The following is a 22,568-nucleotide window of genomic DNA, read 5'->3' as shown; positions in this document are numbered from 1 at the left end:
GAGGGGTGGGGCTACCTGCTATAAAAGGAGAGCCTTCTTCTGCTCAGAAGCACTGCTTTGAATAGGAGTGAAGGCTCTTCATCTCAGCTGCTGCAGAACAGAAGCAAGTGGAGAGAGGAGAATGGCTGCTGCTGCTGTGGAAATGCTGCAGCAATTGCAGAACCAGATCACGTGTCCCATCTGTTGGAAGTACTTCTGTGAGCCAGTCACCATCGCGTGTGGGCACAGCTTTTGCCGAGCATGTCTCCCAAGCTCAGCAGCTACAGCTTTCTCTTGCCCTGAATGCAGGCAAGTGTCTCAGGTCAGAGAATCACCTTTATGTATCAATGGGCGCCTGCTAGAGCTGACTGAACTGGGGAAACAGCTCAGCTCCCAGCTGTTGCAGAGTGCTGAAGGACAGAGGCGCTGTGCCACTCACCAGCAAGTCTTGGAGTTCTTCTGTGAAGACGACCAGACATTGCTCTGTGTCAGATGTTGCCAAACCCCAGAGCACGGGGCTCACAGGCACTGTCCTGTAGAAGAAGCTGCTCCCAATGTCAGGAAGAAGCTGCAGCACCTTCAAAGTTGCTTGGAGAAGCACTTTGAGGAAGCAAAGAAACTTCTTGCTAGTCCCAGACCTCTTGTGAACTGGCACAAGATGATTACAGAAGAATACTACAAAATGTACAACCTGGACTTATTCAAGGAATGCCCTTTTGCTAGGATTGAGGAAGAAGAAAGAAGTGAGAAGGACAGACTTTCCCAGCAAATGAGAACCCTTCAGGACTTCATGCTAGATCTCCAGGAAGCAGAGGGCCAAGCCAATGTGGATCTGCTCCGGGATGTCAAGCAGTTGCTGGAAAGGAGCGAGTCAGTGTTGTCCCAAAGGGCCAAGGCGCTCATCCCGGAGCTCAGAGTGTGTCCCGTCCCTGGCATGATAGAGATGCTCAACCGCTTCAGAGTGCACATCAGGTTGGATCCTGCATCAGCCAGTCCTTGCCTGATTGTGGCTGAGGATCTGAGGAGTGTAAGAGCTGGAGAAGGCTGGCCGGTGGACACCCACCCTGGTGATGACGGGCATCTTCACATGGTCCTTGCTGAGCAGGCCTTCAGCTCAGGGAGACGATACTGGGAGGTGGATGTGACAGGATTACCTCAGTGGATGCTGGGGATCCACACCCCCTGCTTGAAGAGACAAAGTGGTGGCAGCAAGACCCATTGTCCCTCTGTGTTCTTTCTGAGATGTGTCAGGAAGGAAGAGGATTACTTTTTGCAATCCTACCCTGGATCGCTGGACCACAGACTGAAAAGCCCTATTCCCAGGGTAGGACTCTACCTAGAATACCGTACTGGCATTCTGGCCTTTTACAATGTTCTGCAGAGTTCTCTTATTTATCAGTTACCTGATATTTCCTTTGTAGCCCCTGTTAGACCCATGTTTTCTCCTGGCCCCCCACTTCCAGGAACAAAGCCTGCTCCCATGACTCTCTGTGCACTGGATTCTCATCTTTGTTCTTGCTGCTATTCGTCTCTCTGAGCATTCCAACAAGGAGAAATTCTCAGCCCACCACTAGGCTCCCCGGCTGGTGTTTTTCCATTTCCAAACTTCCCCTGCAAGACAAGGAGCATCACCAACTTCTAGATGGCTTGCCTTTCACCCTGCAAGCTGAAGAGGACTCTTCCCAAGTATGTTGTGCCTTCTGATTGTCAGTGGATTCTGCTTATGAAATTTCAAAACATAGCAATTCTTTTTCAGCAGTTAAAAAAAATAACAACACACATGAGGACTGTGGCTTTCATAGTCTTCCTAGAATTTGTCTAAGTTCTTTGAAAGCCATGAATTTCAAGCTATTCCACTCCTATGTCACTTGAATTACTGTTAACTTATCTTTTACTCCATTCAATAAAAATGTGAAATGAATTCTAGCTTTTGGTGTGCTTCTTTGAATCTTTCTTGTTGTGCATTTCTTTCCTTTGTGTTAAGCTCTTTGTTTCCTCATTTGGGGTTTTCTTGGCAAAGTTATTTGTTACAATGAATTTAACTTTGCTAAAATTATCTTTATCTCTTCAAGGAATATAAAGAATTTTAAGGAATCTAAGAAACAGCATCCTGGTTTCTCTCTGCCCCTTCTTGGCTCTGCCCCTTCCACTATTGTTTTAATTGGCCTCATACATTGAAGTCATATTATTATTGCCACCCTAAAGAATTTTGGGGTCTTATGGACCTCAGAAAATTGATATGAGTAGGAAATCAATGCTAATATGGACATTAATGTCTTTGACCTTGTTCCATTTGACTGGATATCTTATGGATCTGAATGAAAATTACAATTTGAAATTTTGTTCAGGTTCAAATGACAGGCAATTGGTGATTAGGTGTTATTGCCCAAAATAAAGACTGAAACAAAAAACATCAAAGAATAAGGAAAAGAAATCACTTACACAAATATTTTGGGAGTGTTGGGATTACTAGGTGAGAACTGAGGTTGTCTGGATGGTGACAAGGTGAGAATTCAGGTTTTCTGGACAATTACAAGGTGAGAACTCAGGTTGACTTGATAGAGGGGGCAAGCTCATTGGCTGGGGTGGTTCTTCCCAGAAGCCCTTGCATTATCCCACGCCCATTCTCTGGGAGGATCAATAGCAGCAGAAGTTAGTGCTAGGCCTTTGAGATGGGTATTTGAAGGAGAAACAGGAGCTTTTACTCCTTTTGTGGTTGAAAAAATCCCCATCAATCTGTGGGGAAGAGACATTTTACAGCAGATAGGATTACAAATAAGCACTTCGGCTTTTTAGGCAGGGCTGCTGTTGAAGGCCTACCTGCACTTTCACCAGTTCCTATTCAGTGGAAGACTGATTCACCAGTGTGGGTAGAACAGTGGCCCTTAAGAAGTGATAAAATTCAGGCCTTATTAGACATAGTGCAAGAACAACTTGACCAAGGACACTTGCGGCCTTCTCTAAGTCCTTGGAATTCCCCAGTATTTGTGGTGAAAAAGAAATCTGGAAAATGGAGGATGATAACTGATCTAAGAAGAGTAAATGAACAGATGGAAACTATGGGAACTCTTCAGCCTGGACTTCCATCTCCTACTCAGTTGCCAAGAGAATGGCCTCTATGGGTTATAGACATTAAGGATTGTTTCTATTCTATTCCTCTAGATAAGGAGGATATGAAAAGATTTGCTTTTTCAGTGCCTAGTGTTAATTTGGCTGAGCCTTATAAAAGATATGAATGGACAGTTTTGCCACAGGGAATGAAAAACAGCCCTACTATGTGCCAAATGTATGTTGCAGCTGCTCTTGCTCCAGTAAGAAAAGCCTTTCCAAAAGTAATATTGTTACATTATATGGATGATATCTTGGGATGTGCACCTGAGGAACAAATGTTAGAGGCATGTCTACAAAGGACCATGGAAACATTAAAGTACTACAAACTGCATATAGCTACAGAAAAAATTCAAAGACATGCTCCTTTTCAATATTTAGGATATGAAGTATATCCTAAGGTGCTTACAGTACAAAAACTCTCCTTAAGAACAGAGAAGCTAAACACCTTAAATGACTTCCAGAAATTGATAGGAGATATCCAATGGATGCGTCCCGTGCTAGGCTTGACTACCTGTCAATTGCAACCACTATATGATATTTTAAGGGGAGACAGTGCTTTAAATTCACCACGCCAGCTTACAAAAGAAGCACAAAAGGCTTTGAGAGAAGTTGAACTGGCTCCAGCAGACAGGTTTTATAACCCACCAGAAGGGCAGTGTCCAGTGAGAGCATCTCCACTGTCCTTAGATAATCGCCAGGCTTGATAGAGAGGACTCTCAGAGATAGAAGAAGACTCTCTGCATTACATCATGGATCTCTCTCTGGGAAGAGATCTGCTGTGTCTTCTACTCAAATCTCTCCGACAGATTCTTCTTCCTGTAACGAACCGTTGTCTCCAGGCAGTTGCTGTTAACTCTTGTCCAAAGAAGTGACTTCCCTTCCTGCAGAGAGCCCCGTCAGGCCTGATGCAATTCAGAGTCTTCCTTCTTGAATCCTGGCTCTGAATCTCCTCCAGCTCTTATCCTTCTCCAGGCCGATCTGCTGTCTGCGCCCATTGCTGTCTCTTTTTATCCTCCCAGAGAATGGGCGTGGGATAATGCAAGGGCTTCTGGGAAGAACCACCCCAGCCAATGAGCTTGCCCCCTCTATCAAGTCAACCTGAGTTCTCACCTTGTAATTGTCCAGAAAACCTGAATTCTCACCTTGTCACCATCCAGACAACCTCAGTTCTCACCTAGTAATCCCAACATGGGAGTACTTTTATTGGTGGGGAACAAGAAGCTGGAAATCAAAGGGGGTATATATATCACTATGCACTTTATGGTCTCAAGATGCAATAGAATACACTTGACACATAAAAAAATGGTGAAGAGTTTCAGGAAATAATGTGAAGTCTTCCCATTTGGGCATCTATATAAGATAAGAAATATACATAGAACTTATTCTCCCCTCACCCCACAGGAGTTCACTGATGAGGAGTAAATTGGGGCTCTAAGCCAAGATGTATCAGCTCTTCTCCTCCTGAGTCTGATTAACCTCTCTCTCTCTCCAAAGTAACCAAGGGTAGGTTCAGTAACAAATGAATTTGCTACTCAATGCTGTATCAAAACAAAGTCTTTATTGATAGTAAAGGGAAAGACAGGCATTTGGCCTCCAGGAAGATCAAACTGCCTGGCAAGGGGATGCCAGTTGGCAGGCACAAGGCTGGTGTAGACCGAGTGCAAGGATTCCATTTTTTAGAACTTCCTTTTATGCATAACTAGGATCATCAAAACAACATTTGCACAGATATGTTATCCAAAATGTTGCCGAGATATTTGTAAATAAGACAGGAATTTCTCTTAATCATTTGTATCTCAAATTATCTCTTTTTACCCTTCCTCAGACAAGAATTTCCTGTTAATTATTTTTATCTTGAACTATCTCCCTTTTTTTTTTTTTTTTTTTTTTTTTTTTGACATTATCATTTCTTCCTCTCAAATAATAGGACACAAATTCTTTTGGGGGTAGGGAAAATAGGCGTTGAAGATCATCTAGCTGCTTCGTGCTGGAAAGGGGCGTCGAAGGGGGGGGGGGGAGTTGATGTCTAAAAAGCAATAGCCATACTATTAACAATTCCCATTCCAAATTTTAAGCACAGTAATAGATAACCCAGACAAGTTTGCTGTTCCACTTCCTAACCATAACATAATTATTTACTGAAAATTCTTCCTCCCAAGATACTAAATGTTCTGGTTACCCACAGAAGGAATGCTATAGAATTCAAGTAAGGTCTTCTTCTCACTAAAGATGTTGAAATCCTTTCTTTTGGACTGAAACCTTTTCCTTTTTATAGGATACAAACTGACAAAGAGATGCAGTGACTACAACTCGTCTGAAGTGAAAAAAACAACAAAAACAAAAAAAATGTGCTGTCACAATTGTCCCTGGCTTCTCAGAGAAGAAATACCTTGCCTATATATTTGGAAGTGTTCAAGCTGAGGATATCATAATTAAGAAAATTCTTTATTGAGGCATAGTCCCAGATAAAGTGTTTGAAGAAGTCTAGGTCAAGGGGGCAGCTAGGTGGCACAGTGGATAAAGCACCAGCCCTGAATTCAGGAGGACCCGAGTTCAAATCTGGTCTCAGACACTTAACACTTCCTAGCTTCATGACCCTGGGCAAGTCACTTAACCCCAGCCTCAAAAAAAAAAAAAAAAAAAAGTTAGACTTTTACTGTAGTTTAAGGGGCACAGGACTACAAAAGTGAACCTCTAGGAACCTCTATTCTATGAACCTCATAGAATTTTGAAATCTATGGACCTCATAGAACTTTAACAAATTCTAGGAAAGCTATGAAAATGATGGTCTTCATAGAAGTTGATGTTAATTTTTAAATTTCTGGAATACAATTGATGTCGTAAAACTTCATAAATACATGGGATCCACTCAGAACAAGAAGGCACAAAACACTTGGGAATGGTCCCCTTTCAGCTTGCAGGGTAAATGGCAAGCTATCTAGAAGTTGATGATATTTATTTTCTTGCAGGGAAAGTTTGGAGATGGAAGAACTCCAGCTAAGAAGCCTAGTGGTAGGTTGAGAGCTCCTCCCTGGAGAAATGTTCTGAGAGATGAATAGCAGCAAGTACAAAGATGAGAATCACCTAGACAGAGATGAAACCAAGTTTTGTTCCTAGAACTGGAAGCCAGGAAAAAAGATAGGTGTAACAGGTATTATGAATGAAATTTTTGGTAATGGATAAAGAAGAGAACTCCAGAGAACAGTGTAAAAAGCGAGAATGCCAGTTTGATATGCTAAGTAGGGCGCTATCCTGGGAATATGGCCCTTCAGTCTGTGATTCAATGTTCCAGGATACTATTGTAAACAGTAATCCTCTTTCTTCTGGCCACATCACAGGAAGAACAGAAGGACAATGAGTCATGCTGCCACCACTTTGTCTCTTCAGGTGTGTGTAAATCCCCAGTATCTACTGAGGTAATTGTTATATCAACCTCCCAATATTGTCTGCCTGTGCTGAAGGCTTTCTCAGAAAGGACAATGGGAAGATTAGAGTCATCACCAGGTTGGGTGTCCACCTGCCAGCCTTCTTAGAAAGGACTGGGTGATGGAGGATCCATTCTGATGTCCCCTCTGAATCAGGTGAGCATCTATCATTTCAGAGATGGGACACATTCTCTACTATGGAATAACGGCTTTGGCATTTTGGGATAATTTTGCTTCACTCCTTCCCAGCAACTGCTTGACACCCAATAGCAGATCCAGATTGGGTTGGGAATCTGCTTCCTCTAGGTCTAGCCTGAAGTCCTGAAGGGTTCTCTTTTGCTGAAATACTCTGCCCTGCTCTTCTTGCTTTTTCCTTGTAAGACAATGAGATTCCTCCTCCATCAGGAGGCAGTGCAGTTTGTAGAATTCTCCTATGATCATTTCCTGCCAGTCAACAACAGTTCTCTCCTCTCAGCAAGAAGTTTCTCTGCTTCCTCAAAGTGCTTCTCCAAGCAACTCTGAATGTGCTAGAGCTTCTTCCTGAAATTGGGAGCAGGTTGTTCTACAGGAGAGATCCTGTGAGCCCATGCTCTGGGGTTTGGCATCATCTCACACAGTAATGTCTAGTCATCTTCACAAAAGAACTTGAAGACTTTGTGTGTGTCACACTGCTTCTGTCCTCCATTACTCTGCAAAAGCTGGAGCTGAGCTGTTTGCCCAATTCAGTCAGCTATGCTAGGTACCTGTTGATTAATGGGAAGTCTCTGACCTGAGAGCTGCATTCAGGTCAAGAGAAAGTTGTAGCTCTTCAGATTGAGAGACATGCTGGGCAAAAGCTGTGCCCACTCCTGATGGTTGACTGGCTCAGAAGTAGCGTCAAAAGATGGTACAAGTGATCTTACTCTGTAATTTTATATGTGTACAAAGTGTTTTGTATTTTTGCTCATATAATTCTTGTCTTTCCCTTGGCAGATAGATTCCCAAATATTTTATACTTTTTGGCAGTTACTTTAATGGAATTTCTCTCTGTAGCTCTAACTGTTGGATTTTGTTAGTGATATATAAGAATGCTGATGACTTATGTGGGTTTATTTTGTATCCTGCAACTTTGCTAAAGGTGTGGATTATTTCTAATAGCTTTTTAGTAGAATCTCTAGGGTTTTATTTACCATCATATCATCTGCAAAGCGTGCTAGTTTGGTTTCTTCATTACCTATTCTAATTCATTTCATCTCTTTCCCTACCCTTATTGCTGAAGCTAGCATTTCTAATACTATCTTGAATAATAATAATGATGGTGATAAGATCATTCCTAATCTTATTGGGGTTGGTTCCACTTTATCCCCATCACATATGATGTTTACTGATGGTTTTTAATAGATGCTCCTGACTATTTTAAGGAAAAGTCCATTTTTCCCTAGACTTTCAAGTGGTTTTCACAGGAATGGACATTGGATTTTATCAAATGCTTTTTCCGCATCTATTGAGATGATCATATGTTCTTTGTGAATTTGGTTACTGATATAGTCAATTATGCTAATAGCTTTCCTAATATTGACCCAGCCCTGCATTCCTGGTAAAAATCATAGTTGGTCATGGTCTGTTATTCCAGGGATGATTTTCTATAATCTTTTTGCTAATATTTTATTTAAGATTTTAGTATCAATATTCATTAGGGAGATTGATCTAGAATTTTCTTTATCTGTTTTCTACCTACTTCCCTGCCACCTAAAAAATGCAGATCATGGATTGTGAAAAATGGAGTGAATATTTAGTAATTTCGTATATCAAATTGGTTTTTCCATAAGTTGAGCTCTCCTATGTTGATCAGGTCATCACTAATTTAGAAATAACTTTCCATTGCTAATGGGAATGTTTTGGGAAGCTGGTCCTGATAGAATATCAGGAATTCACAAACCCCCTAATATCAATCCATTGATTTTGGGGGTGGGCAGGAATTTCATTTATGCCTAGTTAAGGAGCTTTGCTCTAGATTTATAATCCTATGATTGACCAAATATGAAAGCAGTACACATGAACATTTGGCAAGAATTCATTCAATGAGTCAACATTATTTAGAACTACCTTAACTTCTATGGAAAGGCTCTTTCCTCATGCTGCCTTTTTATTGGAGAAAAAAACTTGGTAGATGATTCATCCCTCTTCATAGCAATTCTAAAATTGATAATTCTGGCATAGAATTCTTCAAACACTTTATCCTGGGACTTAGCCTCAATAAAGAATCCTCTTAATACAATATCCTCAGCTTGAACTCTTCCAAATATATGGTCAAGGTATTTCTTCTCTGAGAAGCCAGGGACAATTGTGACAGCCCTTTTTTTTTTTTTTCTCTTCAGACAAGTTGTAGTCAATTGCATCTCTCTGTCAGTTTATATCCTATGAAAAGGAAAAGATTTCAGTCCAAAAGAAAGGATTTCAACATCCTTAGTGAGAGGAAGACCTTACTTGAATTCTATAGCATTCCTTCTATGGATAACCAGAACATTTAGTATCTTGGGAGGAAGAATTTTCAGAAACTAATTATGCTATGGTTAGGAAATGGAACTGCAATCTTAGCTGAGGACTAGAGCTTTCTTTTTCAAGCATTTCCTTTTATTCTAATACACCCCCATATCTGTTTAGATGAAATCTGTTTGTAGGATAATAAAGGTTTCAAGGGAGAGGTAAAGGTAGTATTTTAGTCTCTGTGGCTTTTAAGCAAGGCAAAATGGCCCAGTAAATCATGTGAATTCTTTCTCCTTATAGTAAAGGTCAGAATAGCTCCAGTTATAAGAATAATTTCCTAAAATTGGAATGCCCAGATTTCTCCAGTTCTCACGAATTAAATTATACCTTCATTACCTAAGTCTACATTAGATGCTCTTGATAAATTCATGGGACAGTACAATTAGTTAAAAGTCAAGTTCTATAGTGTCTTCAATCTCTCAAAGTAAATTGTTTCATCAATGTCACCAGCTTTTATTTCCCCAAATTTTGTTACTTCTGTAGTCCATCATGTTGAGAAGAAATAATGAAAGGAAATTATATCTCCATCTGTCTATTGACCTGGGGCCATAAGTTCTTGAGATGCAGACAAATATTCTCCCAATATTTGAAGGTTTTATGTCTTAACACAGATCTTTCTGAGGAATCTCTTCATTTCACATGGCTGTCAATGCCTAAGTATCTAATAAAGTCTTATCTCCAAGGAGCCACTTTCTAATTGTATATCATAAGTTCCTGGATTTTGATTTCATTTCTAAAATATAGTCTAAGATAATAGATATGGAAGAGATCTTATAGAAGTCAGCACAACATAACTTCCTCTTACTAGGCAGAAATGAAAGAAGTTAGAAAATGAGCTTTCTAAGAGTATAAAGAAAGCATAAGGAATGGAAAATGATTTACACCTCTGATTTACAAACTTCTTTCTCCTTGGACAACTATATCCTTCAGTACCTAGTCTTTCTTCTTTATCTTATATAATTTGGGAAAGAGGCACATGGTGATTCCTTACTAAAAATCATTCTCTACAGAGACCCTTAGGGAATTTCTCCTCTTATTTCCTCTTGTTTTCTGCTTTTCATCAATGAGTAAGAGTTGATAAGAATTTCCTATGCCCCAATGCCCTGCAACTTAGAAGCTCTGCAGTAAGGTCTATGACTATGACTATGACTATGACACCAGGATGGCAATCCAGCATACGGTCCCAGTGCATGACTTGCTGGAGCAGCTTCAGTCTTGTCCCCGTTCATGGCCCCAAAATGACCAATATGTACAAAAAATATTCCTAGCAGCTCTCTTCTCAAGACAAAAATAATTGGAAATTGGAGGGATGGCCACTTGTGATACAATATTATCGTTCTATGTGAAATATTGAGCAGGATGCTCACAGGAGGAAAAAAAACCACCTGGAAATTCTTTTATGAACAAAGTGAAATATATTGTATAAAAAAAGAATAGCAATGTTCTAGCTTTGTTATTCTCAGTAGAGCAATCATCCACAACTATTCCAAAGGAGTTAGGATGAAAAATCATATCCATACCCAAAGAAGAAACTGATTGTATCTGAATAAAACTCTCATTCTCTCTCTCTTTCTCTCTCTCTCTTTCTTTCTCTCTGTCTCTGTCTCTGTCTCTCATTATTTAATTTTTCTTGAGGATTTTTATTTTAATGAGGGTTGAAGATCTGTTTTCTTTCACAACTTGACTTTTCAGAAATGTTTTGCGTAACTTCACATGTGATTTCTTAATTGTGGGTGAGGATAAGGAAGAGTGCCTAGAACTTAAACATCTATAAAACAAATGTAAAAAAATGTTTTTAATATTACTAGGGGGAATCATTAAGTAAATAAATACCTAAGTCTGATAATAAGAACATGCCTGCCTGACTGGAAATGAATCAGAAATATGTGTCTAAGCTCTCCAGTCTTCCTCAACATCTTTGCCCTCCATGTATTCTAGGCTGCAGTGACAATGGCCTCCTTGTACTCAGAGAGGCTCTTCTATCCACACATTTCTTTATCACTGGAATTCTTTTAATGCTAGGAACTCACTTTGTCCTTGACACTACCTGATGAGTTCCCAACATCCTTCCAACTCCAGATAAAATTCTCCAATCTATGAGCAGTGTTTTCCCAAATTTTTTTTTTCCATGTTAGTCTCTTCTTCCTCTTGATTATACTCAATTTAATTCGTATATCTCTTAGCCAAACATGTCTCTTTTCATGTTTTCTTTTTCATTAATCTGAGAGACCATTAAGGGCTGAGGCTTATTCTGTCTTTTAATTTCTCCCCACCAATTGTCACAGTACTTAAAATATAGGAAAAGCTTAATATGTGATTATTACTGTGGGAGATGATGGTGGAAGGATTATGTGATTCATTATTTTCCAAGTACTCTTTCAAGGCCACTCTGTGATCAATTCATACTATTGCTTAACAAACTCTTTACTTCTCAAAGTCTATTTATCAAATGTGTCCTATCCGGTTAATCTCCTTTTCCCTTAAAATCTCATTTTTCTGTTTTGATTGATGAAGGAGTCTTAAGACTGGGAAACAAATCAGAAAGCTGAACCAAGATGGCAGGGATAGATGTCATCTCCAATGCGAGACAACTTAAGACTTAGCTCTAGATTTCAGGTCAGAAGATATTAGTTTGATTCAAATTTCTGAACTCATTTGATCACAAAAGAGAGAAAAGGACTCATACGTGTAAAAATATTTTTGCATCTCCCTTTGTGTGGCAAGAAACTTGGAATTCAGTAGATGCCCCTCAATTGGGGAATTACCTACTTAGTTATGATATATAAATGTAATTTAATATTATTGTTCTCTAAGTTATTATATACAAGGTGATTTCAGTAAATCCTGGAAAGACTTACATGAGGGGCAGCTAGGTGGTGTAGAAGATAGAGCAAAGCCTAGAACTCAAGAGCACCTGAATTCAAATCTGGCCTCAGGCACTTAACACTTCCTCAGTGTGTGACCCTGGACAAGTCACAACCCCAATTGCCTCAGCAAAAAAAAAAAAGAAAGAAAACAAAGAAAACATACAGGAAATGATACTAAGTGAAGTGAACAGAATCATGAGAACATTAGACAGTGTAAGAACAAGATTATGTGCCAATCAACTGTGATAACCTTGGCTCTTTTCACCAATGAGTTGTTTTAAGGCAATGCCAGGAAACTTGTGATGGAAAGTTCAATCCACATTCAGAGAGGGAAAAAAAGGCTGAATATGATGTAAGCATAGTATTTTCACCTTTGTGTTGTTGTTTGGCTTCTGGTTTTGTTTTGTTTTTTCCCCTTTGAATCTGCTTTTTTTGCTCAGCATGATGAATATGGAAACATGTTTAGAGAAATTGCACCTGTATTGCAATTTACCCTATATTGAATTGCTTGCTGTTTTGGGGAGAGGAAAAGGGAAAGGAGAAGGAGAAAAATCTGGAACACAAAATCTTGCAAAAATTAATGTTGGAAATTATATGTATATGGAAAAAGAAAATACCATTAAATGATTGATAATAATAATAATAATAATAATAATAAAGTGGATATTCACTTAAGTCCTGAAAAAAATTGAATGCCTTAGTTGCATGTGATAAGTGAGATACTACTTATGAACCTCCATTTCCTCACTTTTCAAACAAGTCAATTAAGTCTGGGAGGCTTTTAATGAAAATCATCTGTGATTGGGGATATTCAACATATTATTGAGGGAGGTATCTTGATACTTACATTCCATACCATAGCCCAGAGCAGAAGTTGCTCCTTCTCTTTTAATAAAATTTTCTGAACTATTTTGACCTTTCTGTGAAAGATTTCCATCTTTTTCTACATCTTCTTTTGTCAAGAAAGAGGAATAAGCAGTTAGGAAATTTCTTTCCTCAGCCTGAGTTCTGTGACCTACTTGAAACTAAGAAACTCAATAACTCTGATAAGCTGGAACTTTTTCATTGATTTGTTAGGAAGAGTCACCAAAGGAAAGACTGTTAGGTTCTTACTAAGTGCTGTCAGTACTTGACAATTCTCTAGTTCCAGCCATGACTGGGAGTTTTACTTGTGAATTTCTGGGGAAGAGCTTGCATGCTTAGGAGGAGCAAGTTCATTGGTTGAAGTACTTTTTCCCAGAAGCCTTTGCATTATCCCACACCCATTCTCTGGGAGGATAAAAGAGGGAAGTCACACTCTGGACCAGAGTTAACAGCAACTGTCTGGAGACAACAGTTCTCTAGAGGAAGAAGAATCTGTCTGAGAGATTTGAGTTGACACAGCAGATCTCCTCCCAGAGAGCAAACAGCAGCTCCTGGAGACAACAGCACACTACAAAAGATCATGAACCCATTCTGACATAGCTTATCACTTAGATCTGAATACTGTTAATGCAGAAACAACGAAATTGTGCATGGACAATCAGTGCCATTCCTGAAGGAGTAGGGTCTTATTCCTATCACAGAACAGCTTCTGGTGTTCCCTGTGTATCTCACATATGCCTTCCCCTTCAGGGTACATAGCAATGTCAAATTGATGACCTCTTAACTGAGAAAATTTCCAGCATGTAGTACAAGAAGAAGATGGAGAGGTATTTTTCCTTAACCAAGACATACAGATTATATATCCACATTCAGCTGTGATTAGCTTAATGACTTCATTCAAGCAGTTAACACAAAGGCCCTCTTGTACTGCATCAACCATGATTCTGAAGAGAGAAAATGAGGCAGTGTAAGAATACTTCTACTCCTTCATTTCTGAAGTTTTAAAAAGCACATTTCAAGAACACCATAGCAAGCAAAATCATAATTGATGATATCCCCCATAAACCTGGAGAAAGTCTCTAACAAGTATAGACTCCATCACTTAGAAAGATAGACACAATAATATGTAATAACATCTAGTTTCACCTTAGACATTTATGATGCATTTCATACATGATTTTTTTGGTCCACACAAAACCCCCATCAAGTACATGAAATTGTCTGCATGGTGGGTAGGGAACTGTAGGATGAGAGGCCAAGTGACTTGCTCAGAACCAGCAAAGCTCTTCTATTTCCAAAGCTGTATGAGATAATTTTGATACTCTTATTCAAATCAATCAGTATTGAATCAATTTGTTGAAATTTTATGAGTATCAGTGATTGTATTAGTGAATCAAACAGAATGATTAAGTTGCTGTTAGGATAAGAATTAATCCTCCTTGAAGATTATATTTATTATGTTTCTCAATTACCTTCCTATTGTTAGTAATGTAATAATTACTCCCCTCCTTGACTTGGGAAATGCTGTAATAAGATGCACTTGCTAGTGCAATAGCTCTCCCTCCTATGAACCACTACTAACCACTCCCTATTGATCTTTATTTCAAGCTCACAAATTCCTTAGAGTATAGGATAGCATTGGTTAAACCCTAGGGGCTCTTGACTTGTAGAATGCCCTGAGATGTTGTTGAAAGTGTGTTAGGGCCTTTGGATCATCTAGAATTTATGACCTGTGCAAAGTCTCATGACCTATAAAAAGGTCTGCTGATATAATTATTTTTGATAGACATCCCTATCATTTCCTCACTTCTGGAATTGAGGAAGCAGTAAATTGTAATGTGTCCTATTTTTAGTACTCTCTCAAGTATAAAAAAGTAGCTAGCACCAAGAGGAGGGACCTCTGATAGTGAGGAAATCTTGGATCCAACTAAATTCAGGTCCTCTGCATTCACTGATGAATTGATTAATCATACTTGGAGTTCTCCATTACTTTTGTAATCTTCTAGCCTATAGTAGCCATTAATCAGTCAACATTTATTAAATGCCAGCTATTTGCCAGTTACTGTGACAGAGAGTTTACAAATATCTTCTCATTTGATCAGCACAATGACTTAGGGGATTTCATTTCCTTAATCATACTGTCAGGAAACTGAGGTAAATAGAGCTTAATAACTTGCCCAGAATTAAACAGCTAAATACATATGAGACTGGATATTGGAAGTAGGTCTTCTTGATTCCAGTCCCAATGCTGTACCCATTATGCCATTTCTTTAATAAAATAAGCATAATAATTAATTATAGCAATAAATAATAATAGATAAACCATTCTGTTAAAAAGGGAAAATAAGAAATTTGGATGCAGAAAGTATGCTGAAATTCTAGTACTGAATTTGGCCAAGTCGCTAAAAAAAAATCTCTTCTGTTTCTCCCTGTGTAAATGAAATGATGAAATTAGATGACGTCTGAGGTTTCCAGCACTTTCTCAATTGTAGATCTTCAATAACAACAACAAAAACTCTCTTTAGAGGGACACCCACTTTGGGCATTCTCTTGAGCCTCTAAGCATCTGACATCCAGGTTGTGAATATGTCTTAAATTAGAGCAGCACACAGTAAGTAGGATCTAGGGCTTATGTTTTCCCCACACATTTCCCCACCATTATACTCTGTGTGGAGTACTGGGATGCAGCAATTGTAAAATATAAGATAGTTTGTTCCCTCCAAAAAAAAAAAAAAAAAAAAAAAAACTTTTATAATTTGTCATCCTGGTATTTTCCATTTCCCTTAGGCATACAATTAATCTCAGTGTTCACTCATTAACCAATTCATTCTGCTTATTCTGAGATTAATGAAATATTTTCCCTCCTTTTCTAGGACCTCAAATTGGTCCCAGTCAAGCTCCATATTCCACACTGCCCATCTTCTGCTCATATCCCCTACTTGACACTGTGTGATTGGGAATCCTGGGCCGCCTTCTCTGTAATAATACCACCAAGCCTAAGACTTGAGTAAATGGTGAATCAGTGTACGCACTGGGAAAGTGAAGGGAAATTTCAAATGGTGTGAGGTGAGAAAAAGCAGAGAAGCATCATCTCTCAGAAAATAGTCTAAAACTTGTAAAGAAATATAAGATGAAGGAAGTTCTTTGTGGGTGAATCAACTACTGGGTTCTGTGGGAATTGTGAGAAAATGTCAGAGCACTGGTTGAACCTGCCACCATGTAGCATAGAAAACATATCTGTTGCCTAGAAACAAAATTTTTTAGATATTTAAATCAGAACTTAGTTTACCCTGACCAGATGCCCAGCCAGATATGAAGATTTGCAAGAAATGTTAGGAGTTTCCCTTAGGTACACATCTCAAAGATTCATGTGGCTTATTTGAAAATGCCTCCTAGCTGGCCAGGCAGCTTCTCTTTTTTTCTTCCTTGTTTGAATCCTATATTATGTATAATTTACAGAAAATCGGTGGCAACAGCCATCCAACTTTTTAAGTCTCCCTTCTGCTGGAAGGCTTAAACTTCTTTTTAAATTATTTTAGCTCTAGATTTTGTTCTCAATCAATAGAGGCAGGAGGAGAAAAGATGGGTTTGGAATTGCTAACTTTTGAGTGATAGACAATTAAGTATAAGTGGTAGAATGATTACCATCCCCAGCTGAGGACATAATTGAAAGTAAATAACAACAATCAGTAGTGGATTCATTCAGCATGCTCTCCTAACTTAAATTCTTTTGATTCTTTTAAAAGAATTGATGGATAAAATCTGAAATAACCAAGGAAACAAAGGTTGCCATATACATTTATTATGTAATACATGACAACTGCAGAGCAAATCTGGACCAGTCCTCCTCAGCCTGGCACTTGACCCCTTACAGGGGAAACATTTTCTGAATTAAAAAAACCAAGTAGGAAGATATAAAACAGGATATGGAGGGGAAGAGGGAAAAGAGGAAATTCCTTGATTTGGTAGAGGTGGCCCAACTTCTAAATCACTTGGCAATGCAATGAAGTTTTCTCCCAATTCTCACCATTGAACAGTGTTCTGAGTAGTTAGAAATTGAAGTGGATCCCTAATTAAATAGAAAGGGAACTGAGCTACCTCCAGAACTGAGTCACAACATAAATTCAGTGTGGTGTATTGAATTCCAATAATTCTTTTGAAAAGTAAAGAAAAGTAAGACTTATTGACAGTGAAGTAGAGATAATTTCCAGTTAGGTACTATTTGCACTAGTTGATATCTATAGGGAGGATCTTCCAATTTTATCATTCTGTATTTGTCACCTGCTGAAAGTCCAAAGCCAAGAACATACTAAGGCAGGCTAGCTGCTTTCCCAGAGGTGTGAACACCATCATACTCACTGCTAATGCTATCCCAGGTGAAGTTCAGCAAGTTCCAGAACAAAACTTATGGCAGAAGAGGTGGTCCTGTGAAATCTAATAATGAATTGAATTTATATCTTATGTGGTTCAGGTGAATTTCCACCTTGTGTTGGAAGGGGTAAAATTTAAATAAATGACATATTTTGAATGAATCATTTAAAAAAAGGTTTCTAGTTTAGGAAACATTTCCTTTTCTGAATTTCAGAATTGGGTCCATTTGTAAGAAACTAGCAGGTAAATATTTCAGTGACAATGGAATGCTACAGCATGACTTAATCTAACAGTGCTGATAAACTTCCTAGGACACTAGCCTTTTTGGGTTTTGTATTAGGGGGTTATGATGTTTAACTGAGTTGATTAAGGAGATGTCCCAACTATAGGTGTCTTCAGGGATGTGGATATTCAATGTGAATTTCAAATCCACTTGGTGAGAATGTGGTTCTAGTTTATTTAGTAATTTGCTAAACTTGAACACTGGTATTTTTATTTTATTTATTTTATTCTGAATGTAAGGAGGGGGAGTTTTTTAAATAACATAACAAAATACAGGTATCTTGAAATTTTCTTTTTGGGGGGAGCTAGGTAGCACAGTGCATAGAGCACTGGCCTTGAAGTTAGAAAGACCTGAGGTCAAATTTGACCTCAGACACTTAACACTTCCTAGCTGTGTAACCTTGGGCAAATGACTTAACCCCAATTGCCTCAGGGGAAAAAAAAAAGAAATTTTCTTTTAAAAATTATTTTCTTCTCTTTCTGCCCTCCTCCTAGAAATGGCTAATATTAAGCACAAACATATTTATGGGATGAGATGTGAACCCCATTATATTCACCATTAATGCTATCACAAGTGAATTTTAGGAAGTATCAAAACAAAGCTTATGGCAGTACAGGTGTTACTGGGGAATCTAATAATGCATTGAATGTACATGTTATGGCACATCACATGAATTTAAATATGTTTTGGAAGGGGATGAATTCAGAGGAAGTACCCAGAGAGAATCATTAAAAAAAAAATTAATCTTATTTCTTTTTCTGAACTTCTCACTTGGGTCCATTTTCAAGAAACTAGAAGGGAAAGGCTAGACTTTATTTTTTCATTTTCTTCAGCTCAGAATATTTTGTATTTTCCGTCATTAGGCAAGCAATTCTGATCAGAAAAAGAAAAGACAGAAGGAGGAAAAATGTCACTTTCTAAACTTAATTGTCATAAATATCAAATTCATTCAGTATTTCATGCCATTAATCCAATTTTTGTCCAAAAAATGGAAGGACAGATCATTTTCTCTTGGACTCATCCATGGATATTCATTCCAGTCATACTGAAATTAATGAGATATTTTCACTCCTTTTATAGGTCTTTAAATTGGTCCCAGTCATGCTTGATATTCCACATTGGCCATCTTCTGCTCATGCACTCTACTTGACACTGAGTGGTTGGGAACCCTGGCCTTCTCTGTAGGAGCACTACCAACCTCAAAAGACTTGAGCAAATGGTGAAATAATGTGTGCACTGGGAAAGTGAAGGGTACTTTCAGAGGGTGTGAGGTGAGGAAAAGCAGAGAACAAGCACCTCTCAGAAAATGGTCTAAAACTTTTGAAGACATATAAGAAAAGTTCTTTGTGGGTAAATCAAATAAGGGGTTCTGTGGGAAGTTTGAGAAAACTTCAGAGCTCAGGTGGAACCTGCCACTAGGTAACCTACAAAACATGTTGCTCAGAGACCTGATTAACTTAATGTTTAAATCATAACCTGGATTGCCTATCCACATGGCCAACAGGTAAGAAGATTGATGCAAGAAACATTGGGAGGTTTCCCTGGTTATAAATCCCAAACCATTCATGTGTCTTATCTGCAAATATTTCCAAGCTGGCCAAGCAACTTCTGTTTCTTTCTTCCTTTGTTTGAATCCTATATCATATGTAAGTTACAGATATTCAGTGGCAAAGGCCAAAGCAACTTTTTGACCCTCCCCTCCATGGGATGACTTAATAAACTTCTTTGTAAACTCTGTTAGTTGTGGATTTTGTTCTCAGTCAGTAGAGGCAGGAGGAGAGAAGAGAGGTTTGGCATTGCTCCTTTATGAGTGACAGATAATTAACTAGAAATGGCAGAATGATTACCATCCCCAGCTGAGGACATGTTGAAATTAGATACCTCCAATCAGTAGTGGACTCATTCAGCATATTCTCCTAACTTCAATTCTTTTGGTTCTTTTGAAAAGAATGTGATGGATAAAATCTGAAGCAATGCAAGAAACAAAGATTGCAGTATAGATTTATCACTTAATACATGTTAATTGCAGAACACATCAGTAGCAGGCCTCCTCAGCTGGGCACTTGGCCCCATTACAAGGGAGCCACTGCTTTTTGAATAAAAGTAAACAAGGAAGAAGACATAAAACAGGATAGAGATAAGGGACTTCCAAAGTTGGGAGGGAGAGAGGGGAAAGTGACAATTCCTTGGTTTAGTAGAGGTGGTCCAACTTCCTAACCTCAGGGGACTAGGTTCAAACAATGCAACTAAGCTTTCTCACAATCCCCAAAAACTGAACCATTTTTTTCTTAGTAGACAGAAAATGGAATTAGGTCTCTCATTAAACAGAAAAGGAACTGAGCCACATCCAGAACTGAGTCACAGAATAAACTCAATGTGGTTCACGTAATTCTAATAATTCGTTCAAATAATCAAGAAATGTTAAGATGTATTGATTCTGCAACAGGGGTCACTCCCAGTTAGGATGGACTAATTAATATCTATAGAGGGGACCTTTCCACTCTGTCATTCTGTGTTTGTCCTATGATGAAAAGTTCAAAACCAAGAACAAACTCAGCTGTGGCAGTCACTTTCCCAGAAGTAAGAATTCCATGGTACTCACTGCTAATGCAGTCACCAGATAGTGACTGTCAGAAGTATCAGAACAAAGTTATGGCAGACAGGTGGTCCTGGGAATTCTTATATTGAATGGAATTCACATCTTATACTGGACTAGCCAAATTTTCACCTTGAGTTGGAAGGGGTCGAATCGAAAGGAAGCATGCCTAAGTGAGCATTTTTATTATTTAAAAAAAAAAAGTTTCTTATTGTAATTCTCTCCAAGCCTCCCTGTATTCCTCCTGCTGTCCATTTCTTACAGAGCAATAATATTCCATAACCTTCATATACCATAATTTACCCAACCATTCTCCAATTGATGGACATCCATTCATCTTCCAGTTTCTAGCGACAACAAAAAGAGCTGCCACAAACACTTTGGCACATACAGGTCCCTTTCCGCACTTTAGTATTTCTTTAGCTTATGAGCCCAGTAACAGCAATGCTGGGTCAAAGGGTATGCACAGTTTGATAACTTTTTGGGCATAGTTCCAAATTGCTCTCCAGAATGGCTGGATTCTGGAAAGTTAAATTAATTGTAATAAATAACTTTGCCAAGAAAACCCCAAATGAGGAAACAAAGAGCTTGACACAAAGGAAAGAAATGCACAACAAGAAAGATACAAAGAAGCACACCAAAAGCTAGAATTCATTTCACATTTTTATTGAATGGAGTTAAAGATAAGTTAACAGTAATTCAAGTGACATAGGAGTGGAATGGCTTGAAATCAATGGCTTTTGAAGAACTTTGATAAATTCTAGGAAGACTATCAAAGCAACAGTCCTCATGTGTGTTATTTTTTTTAACTGCTAAAAAAGAATTACTATGTTTTGAAATATCATAAGCAGAATCCACTGCCAATCAGAAGGCACAACATACTTGGGAAGAGTCCTCTTCAGCTTGCAGGGTGAAAGGCAAGCCATCTACAAGCTGGTGATGCTCCTTGTCTTGCAGGGGAAATTTGGAAATGGAAAAACACCAGCCGGGGAGCCTAGTGGTGGGCTGAGAATTCCTCCTTGTTGGAATGCTCAGAGAGACGAATAGCAGCAAGAACAAAGATGAGAATCCAGTGCACAGAGAGTCATGGGAGCAGGCTTTGTTCCTGGAAGTGGGGGGCCAGGAGAAAACATGGGTCTAACAGGGGCTACAAAGAAAATATCAGGTAACTGATAAATAAGAGAACTCTGCAGAACATTGTAAAAGGCCAGAGTGCCAAATTTGTATTCCAAGTATACTCCAATCCTGGGAATAGGATCTTTTAGTTTGTGGTTCAGTGATCCAGGATAAGATTGCAAATAGTGTCCATCTTCCTTCTTGACACATCTCAGGAAAAAGACAGAGGCATATTTAGTTATTCTCCCGGGACTTTTCATCCTCAAGTAGGTTGTATGAATCCCCAGTGTCCACTGAGGCAGCTGTGTCAATTCCACCTCCCAGTACTGTATGCCTGAGGAGAAGGCCTGCTCAGCAAGGACCATGTGAAGATCAAAGTCATCACCAGGGTGGGTGTCCACCTGCCAGCCTTCTCCAGCTCTTACACTCTTCAGATCCTCAGCCACAATCAGGCAAGGACTGGCTGATGCAGGATCCAACCTGAGGTCCACTCTGAATTGGTTGAGGATCTCTATCATGCCAAAGATAGGACACACTCTCACCTCTGGGATGAGAGCCTTGGCCCTTTGGGACAATGCTGACTTGCTCCTTTCCAGCAACTCCTTGACATCCCGGAGCAGATCCAGATTGGGTTGGGAGTCTGCTTCCTGTAGATCTAGCATGAGGTCCTGAAGGGTGCTGCTTTCCTGGGATAGTGTCTGCTTCTTGTTCTTTTTTTCTTGATCCATCCTTTCCAGATAATGATATAACTCATCCCACATGAGGGAATCCCATTCCCGGTATTCTCTGCTGATCATCTTCTCCCAGTCAATAACAGATTTCTTTTCCTTAACAAGAAGTTTCTTAGTTTCCTTAAAGTACTTCTGCAAGCATCTTTGCAGGTGCTGGATCTTCTTCCTGGAATTGGACACAGCTTCTTCTACAGGACAGTGCCTGTGAGCCCCATGCTCTGGGGCTTGACAACATCTTAGACAGAGCACGGTCTGGTCGTCTTCACAAAAGTACTCCAAGACTTCTTTGTGAATGGCACATCGCCTCTGTCCTCCAGTACTCTGTAACAGCTGGGACCTGAGCTGTGTGCCCAGTTTAGTCAGCTCTGCTAGGCTCCCATTGAGTAATGGGAAGCCTCTGACCTGAGACACTTGCCTGCATTCAGGGCAAGAGAAAGCTGTAACTGCTGTGCTTGGGAGACATGCTCGGCAAAAGCTGTGCCCACACCCGATGGTGACTGGCTCACAGAAGTACTTCCAACAGATGGGACACGTGATCTGGTTCTGCAATTGTTGCAGCATTTCCACAGCAGCAGCAGCCATTCTCTTCTCTCTACTTGCTTCTGTTCTGCAGCAGCTGAGATGAAGAGCCTTCACTTCTATTCAAAGCAGTGCTTCTGAGCAGAAGAAGGCTCTCCTTTTATAGCAGGTAGCCCCACC

General features: G+C 39.3%; 2 protein-coding genes across 2 annotated transcripts; one reads left to right on the top strand and one right to left on the bottom strand.

Moving 5' to 3' along the window:
• The first annotated feature begins 121 nt into the window (after positions 1 to 121).
• LOC141562370 (E3 ubiquitin-protein ligase TRIM21-like) lies at positions 122 to 1,463 on the top strand. Its single transcript, XM_074302409.1, has 2 exons — positions 122 to 1,303; positions 1,443 to 1,463. Exons 1-2 carry the CDS (start codon positions 122 to 124, stop codon positions 1,461 to 1,463), a joined length of 1,203 nt encoding a protein of 400 aa, XP_074158510.1.
• A 75-nt stretch (positions 1,464 to 1,538) lies between these two features.
• On the bottom strand, positions 1,539 to 22,451 carry LOC141562369 (E3 ubiquitin-protein ligase TRIM58-like). Its single transcript, XM_074302407.1, has 2 exons — positions 21,466 to 22,451; positions 1,539 to 1,590 (listed from the first exon to the last, which is right to left on the bottom strand). The coding sequence occupies exons 1-2, from the start codon at positions 22,449 to 22,451 to the stop codon at positions 1,539 to 1,541; spliced, it is 1,038 nt and encodes a 345-aa protein (XP_074158508.1).
• Between the last annotated feature and the right edge of the window lie 117 nt (positions 22,452 to 22,568).

The sequence above is a fragment of the Sminthopsis crassicaudata genome, chromosome 3 (genome assembly GCF_048593235.1).
Source record: "Sminthopsis crassicaudata isolate SCR6 chromosome 3, ASM4859323v1, whole genome shotgun sequence".
Taxonomy (NCBI): Eukaryota; Metazoa; Chordata; class Mammalia; order Dasyuromorphia; family Dasyuridae; genus Sminthopsis; species Sminthopsis crassicaudata.
The sequence above is the reverse complement of the archived record's forward strand: the minus strand, read 5'-3'. Positions and strand labels throughout refer to the sequence as shown.

Excerpts from the sequence above, each read along its gene's own strand:
- LOC141562369 (XM_074302407.1), bottom strand. The coding sequence starts at position 22,451 with ATGGCTGCTGCTGCTGTGGAAATGCTGCAACAATTGCAGAACCAGATC. Across the intron at positions 1,591-21,465 it reads GCCTTCTCCTCAGGCATACA|GGGAAGTTTGGAAATGGAAA; the intron begins GTACTGGGAGGT and ends CTTGTCTTGCAG.
- LOC141562370 (XM_074302409.1), top strand. The coding sequence starts at position 122 with ATGGCTGCTGCTGCTGTGGAAATGCTGCAGCAATTGCAGAACCAGATC. Across the intron at positions 1,304-1,442 it reads TGAAAAGCCCTATTCCCAGG|GAACAAAGCCTGCTCCCATG; the intron begins GTAGGACTCTAC and ends CCCCACTTCCAG.